The sequence below is a fragment of the Hippichthys cyanospilos genome, chromosome 12 (assembly GCF_059441005.1).
Source record: "Hippichthys cyanospilos isolate Australia breed blue-spotted pipefish chromosome 12, RoL_Hcya_1.0, whole genome shotgun sequence".
Lineage (NCBI taxonomy): Eukaryota > Metazoa > Chordata > Actinopteri > Syngnathiformes > Syngnathidae > Hippichthys > Hippichthys cyanospilos.
Window position 1 is genome coordinate 16,665,940 of NC_142380.1, and position 17,693 is coordinate 16,683,632.

At 38.7% G+C, this 17,693-nt stretch overlaps 1 protein-coding gene across 2 annotated transcripts in view; it reads left to right on the plus strand.

The window, feature by feature from the left end:
• The window catches only part of tox (thymocyte selection-associated high mobility group box), a 57,812-nt gene that overhangs the window by 36,341 nt on the left and 3,778 nt on the right, over positions 1-17,693 (plus strand). Inside the window, exons 5-10 of one of the 2 annotated variants that reach the window (XM_088429000.1) lie at positions 1,019-1,303; positions 8,597-8,842; positions 10,402-10,635; positions 13,511-13,591; positions 13,683-14,171; positions 16,458-16,612. In XM_088429000.1, the coding sequence (XP_088285126.1) occupies positions 1,019-1,303; positions 8,597-8,842; positions 10,402-10,635; positions 13,511-13,591; positions 13,683-14,171; positions 16,458-16,612 (1,490 nt within the window). The remainder of the gene's footprint in view (positions 1-1,018; positions 1,304-8,596; positions 8,843-10,401; positions 10,636-13,510; positions 13,592-13,682; positions 14,172-16,457; positions 16,613-17,693) is intronic. The other variant, XM_088429001.1, reaches the window with a different exon arrangement.

The window sequence follows — 17,693 nt, forward strand, 5'->3', positions numbered from 1 at the left end:
GTATGAGAAGGCTTTCGAACGATGCCTCTTTCTTTTAACCCTCGTGTCCCTCACTCTTCTCTTGCACAATTCGCTCACTCCATTTCACTTGTTTTGTAGCTCACTGAATAATTAAGCATATATTGGTTCCCTAGCATGTCTGAATTTAGATTGTTTTTTGCTTTTCGTACACAAGCTATTCCCGAGGGAGGAATGGAGTTGATACAAATGCGGTAAATTAGTGTGATAGTTTGTCTTTGATTCAAAACCCGCAATATCTTTAATGATAATTACTGGGAGAAAGAAAGAGTTTATTACTAAACTGCTGCCATTGCCTTTGGTGTAAAAAATGCCGTAACTTCATTTTCATGCGGGCCTAGGTCTAGTTTTCCGTGTTTTCGAATTCGATAAACCATTTTGCGCCTTTCTGGATGTTTCAGCAGACAGAGTCCACTTCCAGTGACTCAGCTGACATTTTGGCAACAAAAAGTGGACTGCACTCTGCGTAATTAAACCGCATCATAATTTTCGCGGCACTGCAGGTTTAGTTTAGCGTGGTTGTGATTTTGCCAGACCAATGTACAATGGGAGCTGTAGCTGATGTCAATTTTATGTTAGTTAATTCTACGGTGTAAATCGTTTGTGGAACGTGTGGATGAAAGGAGTAAAGATGAAAAGTGGAAGACCACAGTAAACATCAATGCAAAAACTATTGTCTTCTTTGTGGGCAAGCCGACATAATAATAAATGATAAAAATGCATCACAAACTGTAACAAATACAGTAGACATCACAGGTTGTGACAGCGTATTACATTACAGTCATGTGGTGTCTCGTGTTTCATTTTATATGTCAACAACGTGGCCTTTCGTATCTTGAATTTTCTCTCATTACTAGAGACGGGTTCGTAAGTAGAATTTTTCGTAACAAGAGGCGTTCGTAAGTAGAGGCGCCACTGTAGTTGCAACTACTGCGTTTGCAGTCTTTAGCAAAACATACTGTATTAATGACACATATTCCCTCTAATCTTTTGTCTTCAGTCCTACCCAATGGGTGGTTTGGGTGATGAAGACTTCAACATTCCGCCGATCACTCCTCCTACGCTGCCAGACCACATGCTGCCCCCTCATCTGCCCCACGACTCCTCCACTGGTCCCTATCCACCTCTGGATAACAACGGCAGCTCAGCTCCACACCACCCCTACCAGCTGCAGGGTCTGAGTCTAGCCGGGATGTCCGCCAGTCAGGATGGAGCGCCTATCCCAAGCCAAGATGGGGGTACTTTCAGTCCAGATGGGTCAGCTATGACCAGTACTCTGTCTGTGGTGAGTGGAACAAAATAGTTGCTTCAATTACAAAAATGTCAATTTGATTTTACAGTTGAATTTAGAATAATAAATACATCAATTTAATAAATTAATAAAAATGTTAATTTTATTTAGTAGTTGCATGATTTGGGTGGCACTATGACTGATTAGCAAGTCTGCCTAACAGTTCAGAGATTGTGGGTTTGATTCCGGCTCTGGCCTTCCCGTGGAGTTTGGATGTTCTCCTCGTTTCCACGTTGGCTTTGGACACAATCAGAGGTCAGAAACCCCCGGTCAGTGGCCCAGTAGCTGTCCATGGATCAACTGGTACCGGGCTGGATGGACCGCAGCCGAAATAATAATGTTTTGGAACTGATTTAGCTTATCCTTTAACGGTTCATTCATTTGTACTTTGTTTGGCTTGTTTTTTGGCGCTACCTCTGGCCACTGGTAATATTACATTTTACAGTCAGGAAAGATGGTCTGGCTTCACTTGAGCAGTGACACACTTGTTATTCGGTCTCTGTGAAATCTGACTCACGAGTGGTGTAAGGTGGACTTTCTTTGTAAGAATGTTGACATTTATGATAGTATGCCCAAAATGAGTTTGTTTGTTGATCCAACAATTTGTAACTGTTGAGAACATGCTAGCTAATGTTAGTTCTTATCTTCCGTTTGCTATGTAGTGCTGCCTTGTATGTGTTTACCTCGTGAGCATTTTCCTTTGGTATATTATGTTAGAGTAGGCATTGATAAGTACCGTATTTTCCACACTATAAGGCACACCGGATTATAAGGCGCACCCTCAATTAATGACATATTTTAAAACTTTTTCCATATATAAGGCACACCGGATTATAAGGCACACCCTCAATTAATGACATATTTTAAAACGTTTTCAATCACAATATAGTAATACTCAAAGTAATAAGAATAATAACTCAAATAATAACTCTAAACTCTCAATAGCATAATAACTCAATGGCAACATGACCAACCTTGTTCAACTGTAAACATACAAAAGAAACAGCTAAAGCTTACTTTATCAGTTCATTCCCCATCTACGAATCCCAATCTCAATATTGATCCATATATAAGGCGCACCTGATTATAAGGCGCACCATTAGCTTTTTTTTTTTTTTAAATAAGGCTTTTAGGTGCGCCTTATAGTGCGGAAAAGACGGTACTCGTTTACATCTAATTAACGTTTTGCATTGAAATTAATAGCAGTTGTAATTCCATTACACCATTGATTTAATCAATGTAATTAGTGTACATTTTTGTACATTTAAAACGGCAGCCTCAAAAGTATTTTTGAGACTCAAGCAAAAAAGTTATAACAAAATAAAGTATTGGCATGGAAGTACATCATTTTACTCACAGCACTCATAGGTAGAAAAGTTTATATTGAGTTTTACCATTATGTATTTTAAATTTGACAGCGAAGTGAAATAGGTGTTTTTCACTGTGACTGTGAGATGTGTGAAACAAGCAGTTTAGCTGTCACTGAAACTCTGAGCTTTAGGCTGACAGAGGCATGTGTGTGGGGGTCTGTAAAAGATTTCTCCCATTTCACCACAGGGGAAACTTTCTCACCTGTCAATCTTAAACTTTCCATCCCTACGTGATTAGCAACGTAAATCATTTGCATATGCTAACATTTACCAAGCTACAGTCACAAATTGGGCCAACAAATGACAAGTTTTGGGCATATTAGCATAAATGACAACATTCCAATGAAAAAAACACAACTCACAGACAGATACTTGTGGGCCAGTTCTCACACAACGCCTTCGCCAACGCGTGCACCAAGAGCAACCAACTGAAGCCACGCAGTCCTTTCCCACCACAAAATGTACGATTAACAGTGGCTAGAGGTGACGCCAAAAAACAAAGACTAAGCCAAACAAGGCACAAGTCTGTAACTGTTAGTAGAGAAACTAACCAGTTCCAAATCACCCAAATTATTTCATGGACCCGCTGCTGTCAGGCCACGGACCCCACTTTGCGAACCACTGTTTTCAAGGGTTCCTTTTCCATCCGCCCATTATCTTAAAAGTATAGTCTCACAAGGATCAAAAATGAAATAATCACCATATCTTAACCTATTAAATTATGATGATGTGGGTGGGGCCAGAACCATTTCTGACAGAGCCACCACCTAAATAGGCTCAAATGTCGGACCCCGCATAACTCGAACAATGAACAATAACCTTGACCGAAAGACGATACGTGCCTTCTTTCTCTCCAATAAACTTGGAGCCAAGCATTCTCTCTTAAATTTACACTGTCTTTGTGTGGGAAGTGCACTGAAATCAGTGGAGGATGAGTCAAACTGCAAATTATGCTGCTGATGCCGCCAAACATCCTCAGTGTGAAGTTTACTGATGCTTAGTACATTCTAAGTGTCAACTTGCACAATAAAAAGTGATTTGAGAAAAAAAATGTTTTTACATGGCAGTGATAAGTAATGAATTGAAAATGAGTAGCTGTTTCATTATATCGATTATGAATATTTGAATACTGTATTTCCTTTAATAGTGAATTTACTGTGTGCATTCATAAATTCTCATCAAACGCACCTAAAATTTTGTTAAGGGCTCCTGTGGTATAAATTAAAAATATTAGTCTGATGTAGGCATTTAACAATGATGAGAATGCGATATCAAAATTGCCACAATATCATCATCGTCATGTTACGATATGGTGAATATTGGTGAAAAAGAATGCTGCAAAAACCAAGGAGAAATGTATTGTTATAATTTATCAAATACAGTGAAACCTCGAGATACAGTCTGTAAAGGGTTTTTTCTTCACATTACGAAAATTACCAAGAACATAAAACAAACAAAATAAAACCAAACTCAACTTGAAATCTCGAAATTCCCATTTGAATTGAACACAACATGACATTCTACTGCTCGTTAATACGACTGCTCGTTGATGAGGAGCAGTTGAAAATTCTCAAGAAGATGACCTAAAGACAGTGCGGAAGCCCGAGATATGACGGCAAAAAAGAAGGAAATGCTGTCTATATTATAGTTTTCTTTTCCTGCTTTTTGTCCTCTTCTGCCATCACTTTTGCTTTGGAAAATGGCTTGGTTTAAAAAGGTTTTTGAAGTGCTTGGAATGATTTACATGGAAAACACGATTCATAAAATGACAAAAACCATGATACGAAAGCCAATCCGGAACGGATTGATTTTAAAAAACAAAATATCATGAAAATAAGACCTTTCAAAACCAATATGCAATAAATTGGAAGCTAAACCGCGTATTGCATCAATTCGTAGGTCAGTATATCAATATTATCACCCAGCACTACTACACAGTGGCAAATTGTTGGGGTGATGAGTCAGTTAAAAAACAAATCTCTAAAAATGTGATAACATGCAGAAATATCTAAACTATACATTTTGAGTAATCCACAGTTATAATTGCACTTGTATATACGTCAGTTCTCAAACCCTTTATTGAAAGCAAAATTTAGTTTCAAGGGAGGTAATAATCTTTTCTCTTCTTTCTCTCATTTGTTTTTTGTTGGATTTTTTCAGTGCCACTAAACCGTCTCATCTTTTAAGAGTGGAAATTTCTGATTTAATTGGCCTGAAACTTTTTTTTCCCATAGTGTTTATCACAGTCCCTTCCTCATTGTGTCTTTCTTTCATTTCTTGCTTCTTTTTTTTATCCCCATGCTACTATACATTTACTGCCAGTCCATGATTTATGGTTGCCTAGCAACTATGCCTGGCTCAGCCTAAATCGGGGTGGAGAGAGCAGTATAGAGATTCAAGTCACTGTGTGTATTTGTTTATATGTGTGTTTCCAATAGAACTAAAGCAAGCTTGTTTATAGAGAGATCCCAGTTGCTCTTTTTAAGGCGTATGCCATTTTTAATCATTCAGGTATATTTGTGTTACAAAATACCAAGCACTTCACCACAGTACCTCATATTCAAACTCATGTGTAGTATCTTATTGGAGCAGAACAGCAGTGCAGGGTGCTGACCTGCAAATTGGGAGAAGCTCAAGGGCATTTAAGATACATGGACAGAAGGAGAAAGGGCGAACCTAAAGATGATATTTTATGGTCACTCACTTTTGAGCCAAGCTATTTTCATAATTTAGCAATGGTAGTAAATGTTAAAATGTAATAAAATTCAAAAACTAAAAATCTACACCCTTCGCAAAACACTCATTGAAGTATAATTGAATATATAAACATAAATATATATATATATATATATATATATATATATATATATATATATATATATATATATATATATATATATATATATATATATATATATATATGTAGTAACAAGAACAGATGGGATGTTTTTCTTCTACTGTACAGTCAGGTCCAAAAGACTCATTGAGTTCTCCTTAATGTGTAAATGCTGCCACCGACACAATTTCAAAAGCCATTTGGCGATGAACAAAAGCAAAATTACACAAAGTACGTTGTTCGTGTTTGACAAAATGACACTAAATAATAGTCATCACAGTGGAATAGATCGAGCATGAAATGTCTCTTTAGGTAGTGTCTGAGTCTCAACTCACCAAATGCCACCAAACCACAGCTAATATTTTTTTTTCTACATCTCAAATGCATCATTGCTCTTGTTACAACACTGACACTTACGCTTCCATCTAAATACCATATCTGTATTCAGACACTACAGCCAGTAATCAAGTTCTGGTAATGTGTTCCCGTGAGGGGTACAGCACACCAGACCGCATCCGCTATTAGGCGATGCTTACTAAGAGGAAACCGTGAACATATGCATCGACCAACCTCCATCTGAATATTTGTGACATGAGGTGTCAATGTTCCACCGGACGTTAGCTACCATAACTCTTGGTTTCCTTTGAAATGTAATGCATTCATGACATTAAAACACTAAACTGTTATGACACCGTGCAAACCGATTTCATTTGGCCACAATCTCTTTTAAGTTGGTCCAAAGTGGACCGATTACTGCCATTATTACCTTTTATGAACAGCTTTTATTCCTGTGTATACTCAAAATGGCTGTGGTGAAAGTGGTCTATTTTGTATGAGGTCTGACATTTCATTCATTTTGTTGTCAAGATTTATTATTAGATTCGTTGTCTCTGGGGAGACGGTCGGTTTGAAAGACAATACTGTGCAGTAAAACGTCTTGACACAGGTGGGGCAGTAAATGTGTGTTAACCCATGTAAATAGCATTCGAACAAATGATAAAAGACCCGGATGCCATGCATAGTCATTATAGCTACTTTTCTGTAGGGTAATAAATCTATATTGATATACTTGCACATGACAATTAACTGAGCAAGTGAATTACTTAGCTTGCTTATTTTCTCACCAGCTTTGCGTGTTGCCATGGTAACATCAGATGTGAGTAGTTTCTGTTTGATTGGTCAGCATGTGCCATGTTTGATGTGGCGTTAATAGCATTTGGTCAACCCTTCTAATTCAGTCAGTACATTACCATTATATGCGAGTTATGGTGCATTTGTGAATTTGAAATATGAAGGAATTTTTTTCTGGTTTTTTGTTTTTGTTTTTGTTTTTAAGTCTTATTGGTAGTTATAAATGCATTACTGGATTGCTTGTAAATTCAGCTCCACTCACTTTGGGGTTTCAATCCTAAAATGTGGACATTCCCATCTTAAGTTCATCTTCTACATGGCATTCCATCAAATGAAGCACTTTCTTTTTTGTATATATTTTTAATTAATTTTATTTTCAACGTTCTCAAGTTTCAAGAAAAGTGCATATTCCAGGTTTTTCATGTTAACGTTTCACCTGTTTTTCTTTTTTCCACATTCAATTCGCTGCGTACTTGTACACGTGGTTGGTGTGTTTATGGTCTGTATGGCTGAATACATACATTTAAATTGTGCAGTTCAGGCTATTCAAAAAAAGGAAATCAGACAAGGTTCAATCCAGTCCATGGACCATTGGCTATTTTGATTTCTTTACATTTATTTTATGTATTTGGAGTTTCAAAAATAGGCACCATCAAGCCAGCGACCCACATGAGGTTAAGCAGCTTCAAGAAATTGATGTTTGGAGATTTCGAGTATTGCTGATCATTTGTGAATCTCCATTAAGGACTGTGATCTACTAGATGACGCTGTTTATTTTTATACTCAGATTAGATTCAGTTCATGAAATTTCAACATTTATCATTTAATCATTAAAATGTCATTTGTATGTCCTGCCTCACGTCCTGTTTCTACTGGTTAACTGTCCGGGGACATGGCATCGACCCCCTACATACTTTTGCATTTAAACAGTCGGGGTGGGGATAGAGCAGGGCTGTCAAACTCATTTTTATCGATCGCCACATTGTAGTTATAGTTTCTGTCGGAAAGTTGTTATTACTGTCAAATGCATTTTAAATTTATGATCATCACACATTTACACATTTTGAAATGAGAGGCCACTAAAAACTCTTAAAAAGGGAGATTGATAACAAAAACAATTGAAAGTTGAAGCCAACTTGAAAATGTGCTATTTTAGCCACAAACTTGAAGTTAATTTTTCTGCGAGCCACATGAATGGGTCGCACCTGGCCCCCGGGCCTTGAGTTTGACACCGGTGGGCTGAACTCCAGTCCTCAAGAGCCTCACTGCATGTTTTCCGGTTTTCTCTCCCCAACACACCTGATTCAAATGATGTGCAAGCTCTACAGGAGCTTGAAAATGATCCTAATCATTTGAATCAGGTGTGTTTGTGGGAGAGGGTTCGAAAACATGCAGGATACCGGCCCTTGAGGAATGAAGTTTGACATCTGCGGGCTAGAGTATGGCATTTTAAATGTAGTTATGATTGCATCAGGGTGGGAAGGTGGAGGAGTGGTTAGGATTGCTGCATCACAGCGCAGAGATCACGGGATGAAATCCAGCTCCAGCCTTCCTTTGTGGAGTTTGCATATTCTCTCTGTGCCCCCTTGGGGTTTTCTCCAGATACTCTGGTTTCCTCCAACATTCCCCAAAACATGCGTGACCGGTAAATTGGACACTCCAAATTGTCTCTAGGTGTGTTTGATTGGCTGTTTGCATGCCCTGTGATTAGCTTTCAACCAGTTCAGTGTGCACACCGCCAACTGAGACAGCTGAGATAGGTACCAGCACGCCTGCAACTCTAGTGCGGGGTAGCGGCTGAGAAAACAGATGAACGGACGATTGCATCACTATGAATTCCGCTCTGCAGACGTGAGGAAAAATTTGAATAGGGAAAAACACATTTGGGACACATGGAGGAGAGTAGCTCCAGACATTTTCTAACCCCTTTTATAACTTGTCTTCCTGCAGATGCAGCAGATGGTAAACTCTGATTCTCGGTTCACTAGCAGCCAACAGCCCATTGAAGCGGCGCTCGGGCCCAAAAACCCATCAGGCATGAACCAACCGAGTCAGTTGTCCACTATCAACCAATCTCAGCTGGGACTCAGTGGAAACTCTGTTACCCACAACTCTCCATCACCTCCTGGAAGTAAATCGGCTACACCATCTCCGTCCAGCTCAGCACATGAGGATGACAATGATGATGGATTCAGGGTAAAGAAACGCATCGCGAAAGACATCAGTCGGCTCTTTTTATGGAAATGTTTGCATGTGCGTGCTTACATGCACATGTGAGCGAATACACTCATTCTCCTTGCAAATGAAGTAAATGTAAATCAGCTCCCTCCCTTTCGGATGACTCATACTGAAAATGACATGGTATTGCTGATATTCTGAGGAAATGAAACAATACAGTTCTGTGGAATAATATTTACAAGCTTTTTTCTCTCTTCTCCCTGGGTATTAGGTTAAAATGAGAAGATAAGGCTGTATTGACTTTAGGCAAGGTGGTAAATTACATTTTTTTTTTAAATGCCTCCCACACATTTAAAAGGTGACCGTTTACATGACGTTATGCATGGGGTATGACTTTCACAATATCCAGTGAGTATTATTGTCTCTCATTTTAATTTTGAATTTTCAATAAAGGTTAGGGTTTTTCTTTTTCAAGCATCTTGTATTTAAACTTCAAAGTGCCGGTACTGGATATATTAAGGGAACGCTAAGACGTAATGACAACATTATATTGTAATATTAATAAGCCATTTCAATGTAAAGAATGGGTTTATGTGTAGGAAGCCTTTCATCTGAAGTCATTTTGAATAGGTCCGTGCTCTCCTCAAACAGAACAAAATAAGTGGCAAAGAAAATGGATGTTTTGTGACACTGGTATATAAACAACAATAAATACATTTAGCCAAGCATAAAAAACAATTTTTATAGGATGTTTGTCAAACAACATTGAGCCAGAACAATTTTCTCCCATTTTAAGCCCCTGGGTGTCCAGGGATTTTTCACTAGCCTGGCTTTATTATCACCCAATTTGGGCTGATTTTGAAAGGGTCTTAACATCATCAAATAAAAATATAGATTTACCTTCAACCCCCTCAAAATGTTCTTTTTTATTTGGGGGGGTGGGGGGGGTCTACGCCCCTTCTATGTACAAAAATTGTAAAAATGCGATAATAGCAAAAGTACCTGTGCTATAGATTTACATATTTATGAAATTGAAATAGGAGTATTTATTATGTATATTTGAGTATTATGACTTTGAAGGCTTTGCTTTATGAGCGTCTAGTCTAAGCCAATCATCGAAAGTCATTGAAAGGCTTACAAATGTCATAAATTGGCCGCTAGTGCCACCCGGTGGTTTTGCGAGTCTCCGTTAAGTGGATAAATGCAAAAATCAAGGGAAATGCATGAAAAAACATCAGGTTTTCAATATGACCAAATTGAGAATACTTTTTGAATGGCAGTAAATGAGCATTGCATGGTCTAATTTTGACAATTATATAGTGTACCTCTTGACTTCCCGTTTGCATGCCTTTAGAAGGTATGGCAGTGTCGCATTTTGAAAATCACCATGTTTTGACAATCTATTCAATATTTTAGCTTTCTAGTGTTTTTTTTTTTTTTTGGTGTGCTTTTCCTTTGATATCACACATCAGAAGCATCAAAAAGCGCGAGTTGGGTCAAAATTTCCCCCCAGGAATTAATATCATACATCGTAATACTGCTTCTTTTGCTAGCATTATTCTCTTTTGTATTGACAGGGCAATGGAGCTGAGAAACGGCCAGCAACATTTGACATCTCCAAGAAACCCAAGACACCAAAGAAAAAGAAGCGAAAGGACCCCAATGAGCCAGTGAAGCCAGTGTCCGCCTACGCATTATTCTTTCGGGACACGCAAGCCAACATTAAGGCCCAGAACCCGAATGCCACCTTTGGAGAGGTGTCAAAGATTGTGGCCTCCATGTGGGACGGCCTGGGAGAGGAACAGAAACAGGTATAGTTGTTTTGCTAATTAGCTAACATTCATGTGAAAGCTTTCAGTTTCTTTCATTTACTTTCACATTTCTTTCCTAAGTCAACCACACCAAGTGCAGTTTTGAAGACTTAAATGTCACTGAAGCCCAACAAATGTGATTTTACACAATTCTACTGCACAAGAAACATTGCTGTTCATATTCTTGTTTATCCATCATTTAGAAAGGAGAAAGAAATACACAATTAATATTTTGAAAGAAATTACATTGTAACCAATAATATCACAAATAATGGAAAAGGTCAAACTATTGTCATCATAAACCATATTATGAATTGTATGTTTTTCAATTTGATCATAAAAAGTTGAAAAATAAGTTATAGTTATAGATCGTATTCATATGTAAAAACAACAGTGGTGTGTGGGGGTGTTTTTTATATTATTGAAATGAATGCATCTCTGTCAACAGTACAGTATTGGACTATATATGGAGACCATAATTGACAATTACAGTATACACAGTTAAAGCATAACCCAATTATGAGTCATAAAAAGACTGCCCCAAAATGTAAGTAATTTTTTACACATTATCATTACTTTTAATCCAAATGTTTTAGAGTGGAGCAGGATTCCACAAGGACCAAATGAGTTTGGTCAATGCCCCAAATAAGTTTGGGGCCAATTGCTGGTATTTTCTATGTTACCCTATATAAGGCGCACAAAGAATTTTGCAACTACAAGAAAACAGAATAAATCTCACGGACTTGGTAAATGGACTTTCACTGTATATAGCGTATATAGCGCCTTTCTACCTGGACAAAAAACTCCGCGGACCACGCTCGTAAGTCGAAATGTTCGTAAAAGAGGGTGATCGTAAACCGGGGGCCGACTGTGTGTGTGTGTTAATATATATATATATATATATATATATATATATATATATATATATTTTTTTTTTTTTTTATACATATTTTAGCCTGTCTTCTGTATCCTCTTCTCTCACTCCAACTACTTTCATGTACCGTATGTTCCACACTATAAGGCGCACCTAAAAGCCTTAATTTTTTTTTAAAAGCTGATGGTGTGCCTTATCATCGGGTGCATCTTATATATATCAATATATCTTTAATATATCAATATTGAGATTAGGATTCGTAGATGGGGAATGAACTGATAAAAGTAAGCTTTACCTGTTTCTTTTGTGTGTTTACAGTTGAACAAGGTTGGTCATATTGACATTTAGTTATTATGCTATTGAGAGTTTAGATTTATTATTTGAGTTATTATTGTTATTACTTTGAGTATTACCATATAGTGATTGCAAAGGTTTTAAAATATGTCAGTTCAGTAATTGAGGGTGCACCTTATTTATGGAAAATGTTTTAAAATATGTCATCAATTGAGGGTGCGCCTTATAATCCGCCTTATAGTGGGGAAAATACGGTACTTACTTTCACTGCATCTATGAACCTTCTCTTTGGTCTTCCTGTAGACTTCCTGCCTGGCAATTCCAAATTCAGCATCCTTCTACTTATATATTCACTATCTTGTCATGTCCTTTCAATTTAGCTGATACTCTTCTATCACACATCACACCTGACACTTTTCTCCACCTGTTCCAGCCTGCCTGCACACGCTTCACCTCTTTTCCACACTCTCCTTTGGTTTGGACAGTTGGTCCTAAATACATAAAATCCTCCACAATCTTCATTTCCTCTCCCTGTATCTTCACTCTTTCACTTTTCTCATTCACACCCACCCTATACTCCGTCTTGCTACGGCGAACCTTCATTCCGCTCTTTTCCAGGGCCGACCTGCACCATTCTAGCTTCGCCTCCGCCTGTTGCCTAATCTCACTACAGATCACAATGTCATCTACATACAATACATATATTTTACAATATATATATTTAATGTTCTCATGTGTGTTTTCTTCCTTATGAATGTTTAACATGCATGGTATTGGAATGTTGGAGCAATCCGAAGCAGCCACAATCAGATTTGCAAGCTTTATAAAGTTTCTAAAACCACACTTGCTATTATGGGTGAAACTGAAAATAAAGAGGACAAGTCAGACTAATGAAGACAACCTTTTCAATGTGTTGACCATGAAAACACAAGTTTTGGTCAAACACATTAAGACAGTTTTTTTTCTGATGATGATGTGTGAGGACAAACTTTTTTTTATGTTAGTATTTTAACTTGTCAGTAGATTGTTTATTTGCTAAAACAGTGGGTGATTTCAGGTCGAACAGTAAAACATTTACTTACATTCGACGCAAGTTTACATGTTATCCCACTGCTAGATCCCCATTATAAAACAGCAATCGGGATGTCTTTGAAAGCTCTTAAAAGTTTGAACTTTGAAAGTTTGTTAAAATGCATGTCTTTCACTGAATACAGTCCAAATAGTCACCACTTTCCAATCCTTTTTTACTGGCACTGCATTAGGGAAGGTTGTCATTTGCTTGAATAGCTAACTAATGATTTCCTGGCGATGAGCAATTTGCTTGGCACTTGGTAACTGAAAATAAAACTCATGCTATCCCCTGTGGCCCAAATGGTTGCAATGATCACATGGGTTGCTCATAATATCACAGCTAAGACCGTGGAAGTAGAGGCAAGATTGATTGTGAGAATTTATCCACTTGATGGATCCCTACGGCTGGTTATGGGTGTGACAAAAGAATTAGAGTTTTCATGGGTGCCGCTAATTCGGGATGGCACCAATGTAGGATATTTTCTCAGCATTTGCATGTACACCTACACTGATATTGATGTCATTGCACAGTATTTTATGAGGCGTACTTATTAGTCCAATTACACAAATAAAGTGATTTGTGTTTAAGCCGTGGTAATGTGGTGTCAAAATGAAATGTTATGTTTGTGCCTGAAGGTATATAAGAAGAAGACAGAGACAGCAAAAAAGGAATATCTGAAACAATTGGCTGCCTACAGGGCCAGTCTGGTCTCTCAGGTATAGCTCACACACACACGCACAAACATCCGTGCTCATTGCAATGTCTTCCGGACATGAAAATGAACCGATTGTCTATTTTGTTCTTCAGAGCTACAACGATCCATCTGAGATGAAGCCGCCCCACTCTTCCTCATCGTCTTCCTCTTCCTCCCCCGCCTCAATGTTCACGTCCAAGCCGTCTGTCTACACAGGGCAGCACCCTTCTTCCGGCTCCCTCGCTCACCCACTGCCTCCCCACCAACACCCGGGAATTTACATGCCGTACCCTCACCCGTCGAATCTCAACCACCATCCCTCGAGCCCCAGCCTGGGACACCCTCACCTGCCCCCGCCTCATGCTCAGATACATCCCCAGCTCCATGCCTTGTCCACAAGAGGGACCGTACCAAGGCCCAGTTTGCCTCACCAGGGAGCTCTGTCCCTCGGTGGCGTGGTGCAAGCCTCCACCCCGCCTCACCAGGTCAGCCCCCCGCTCCACAGCCAGGCTCACCTAGGGGGCCTGCACAGTCCACATCAGCAGCATCAGCAGCTCAATGCTCACTCTCTGGGAATGACACACTCTCCAGCCATCACGCAGGTCAGCACTAATAACGTCGACGAAAGCCTTGTGATGAGATTCAGAATTTGTTCGCGGGGGTTTTCAAACTTTTCGGAAAGCAAATGTTCCAATGATCCCATTGCAAATGTTTGTGCAAACAACAACCAAAAAATCATTCAAGCCAATTCAGCAACATATTCAATTTGACAACAACTATGTTTGTTACTTTTCAGCTATACTGAAGTGTAGAGAATAAGGATAGCAAATTGCACGCCACCTTATAACAAACCGGGTCAATTTCCTCTCAAAATGTTGCTACCAATAACAACATCATAAAATAAAATACCGCTTTAGCTTTGCTGGCATCAATGCAATTGTAGACACAAAACACATTTTGACAAATTTCTAAATTATTACATTTTTGAAACTTTATGAAACTGGTTGCATTGAATACTTTATTGAAGAATCATGAATACTTTTGCAATGTAAAAGTAATGTAAAGCAATGTAATGTAAATGTAAAAATGAAATGAACACAAATAAATAACCCATGGCTTCTAACTACAGTAGGTAGACAGACAGCAAACAGCAAATGACTCTTTAATTTAGTTGTGTCAGTAGTACAGCTCTCACTCATTCATATGGTAAAACTGTAAAGAAAAGAAAGTACACCAAAAATAACATAGGTATGTCCCATATGCAAAAATTATATATCTTACTAAATGTTACAAATTGAATAGATTAAGTCAGTCATATAACTGAATTACAAATTATATTCCTTTCAATACAAACATTAATTAGATGCAAACGAGTACGAGTATCAATGCAAAACATTTGCATATGCTAACATTTACCGAAAGGAAATGAAAATGCTAATGAGCTAAACACATACGAGGCAACATTATATAACATTATATAAAAACTAACATTAGCTAGCATCTTATATACATTACAAGTTGGACCAAGAAACGACTAATTCGGGCATATTAGCATGAATGACAACATTCCAACGAAGAAAACACAACTGACACATCTCACAAAGAGAAGGAACAAAGCGTGCGCACTGACAGCAACTGCTCCCAACTGCTCCCACAAAATGCACTATCAACAGCGGCCATAGGTGGCGGCAAAAAAAGATTAAGCCAAACAAGGCACAAATCTGTAACTGTTGAAAGATAAACACCCAAAATTTCAAAACACCCAAATTATATCACGAACCTCCTAATCCCAGGACACCACTTGGAGAACCACTGCTTTACACAAGTGGCCAAGCAATATTGTACTAACATAATGCAAGGTCTCTCAGTTGGTCCACCAATAATTATAGATGCTTTCTTTGTCAATAAAATGTCATCAACTGTGTGACGAGTTCAAATGCACAAATGCATAAGAAAGAAGCCATTCAAATTGACTTAACTCATTCATCGCCAGCCCAGTTAGTTAAAAATGGATCTTTAATATCCATAGTCATTTGTCTGTCCGTTGTTGATGGACGTCCATGATGTTCCAGCACTTCATTCATATATATATATATATATATATATATATATATATATATATATATATATATATATATATATATATATATATATATATATATATATATATATGTATGTATATATATGTATGTATGTATGTATGTATGTATGTATGTATGTGTGTGTGTGTGTGTGCATTGATTAATTGCCCACTAAAAGAGGAAGAGAACAATGTTTCAGACCTCCCAACTTTTTCTTCTCCTCTGAGTGGGGAGTGAGGAGAATTGTGTAGGGTAGGGGGAAAGACAGAGAGAGACAAAAGAGGCAGATGGGGTCTTTGTGAAGGAGTGAAGGAGAAGAATTTGCTCAACAAAGGATGAATAGGTGAGGTAGAGAAGGAGAGGGGGAGAACCCAACCACCTGCTGTCCTTCTCTTTCACACACAACACTCCGATTAACTTCCCTTTCAGCCTCTTTTCTCTATCTATGTGTGTGTGCGCACACACGCACACACTCCCACACACACATACTTTACTGCATTGGCTGATTTTACTCTTCAAGCATCTTGCCATTAGAGACATGAGCTCCTGTTCACCTCCCTCTCCGTCTCTTATCTCTTCGTCACATCTCATCCTGCAGTCAGTGAGACACTCCAAACTGTGTAATTGATCAACTTGATGGCGCTATTCTGCGCCCACAAATCTACCAACTCCCATTATGTATGCACTCAGTCAACTCTATGAGAGCCCTCAGAATATCAGTCTTGCCGTCCACTGCTCACTAGTATATTTCGGGACAATTGTTCACTTTTATTTTATTTTATTTTATTTTATTTTATTTTATTCCAGGCCTACTCCCTCCAGCCCGAGTATCAGCCAATCGGAGGAGGTCTGATGAATAACGGTGCGGTAATGTCATCATCAGTGGACTACCACCAGCTGAGTCGACACATGCCCAACCATCACCCATCTCTCGACTGGAGCGGTGATTACCATGGCAACGGGTAAGTGTTCGGGGAACATCACAAGTCCAAGGAAATATGCAGCGGTGTCTTCGTGAGTGTTTCTATTGTATTCCAACTGCTGGAAAGTATGATATACAGTAACTGATGCTGATTCGGATATTTGGCAGGGATTCTTCTTGACAACCGAGTAATCGTTTTTTTTCTCTTTTTAAATGACATATAATCAATCAAATAGTTTTTTCGTGCCCCTAAAGCTTTGAACAACAACGAACTGAATTACTGTACTTTTTCAAAACAAAAAAAACGCAAGGTCTCTAGAGCTGTTTATCCTCACAAGGATTGCAGGCTTGCTGGTGCCTATCACAGCTGACTTCAGGAGTAGGCAGGGGACACCCTGAACTGGTTGCCAGGCAATCACTTGGCACGCAGAGAAAAACAACCATTTATGCTAAGGACAATTTAGTAACTCCAATTCTCACTGCCATGCACATTTTGGGAATGTGAGAAGAAGCCTGAGGGAACCCACACGGGCTAGGGGAGAACATACAAACTCCAGACAGGAAGGCTGGAGCGAGGTGGATTCGAACTTGTGTCCCTTTAACTGTCAGGCAGACGCGTTATTCACTGCGCCACCGAGCTGCCTGTAAGTAAATATTTACTGATGAATTTAATGTTAAACTTACAGCGCATGCAGAGAGGAAATGCCAACGGGCGGTGCCACCTGGGCATCCACCCAAGAGCAGGGTTCGAACACAAGAAGACAAGACATTTGGGGCATCTGTCAGCAATCGATAATAGATGAATGTTTCGGGGGCATACTAGTGGGATTTGATGGCTTTGTGATTGATGGCGCATCAACTTAAAAAAAATCCTCCTTCCTGTCAAATTTATTTTCCAAGCATCGAAAACCTCTACTCTCCCATAGCAGCTAACGTGCCTAACGTGCTTAGTGATGACATTTGTGGTCAGTGCTGTTCTTAATTTTTAGCTTATTGAGCACTGTAGTAATTAAATGTGACCATTGCTTCGAGTACGCAGGCGGCTGAGAGATTGTGAAAGCCAAAAGCTTTGGAATCTTTTTGCCTTTTGTAATAAACTGGAATTTAAAGTGTAAATCCTG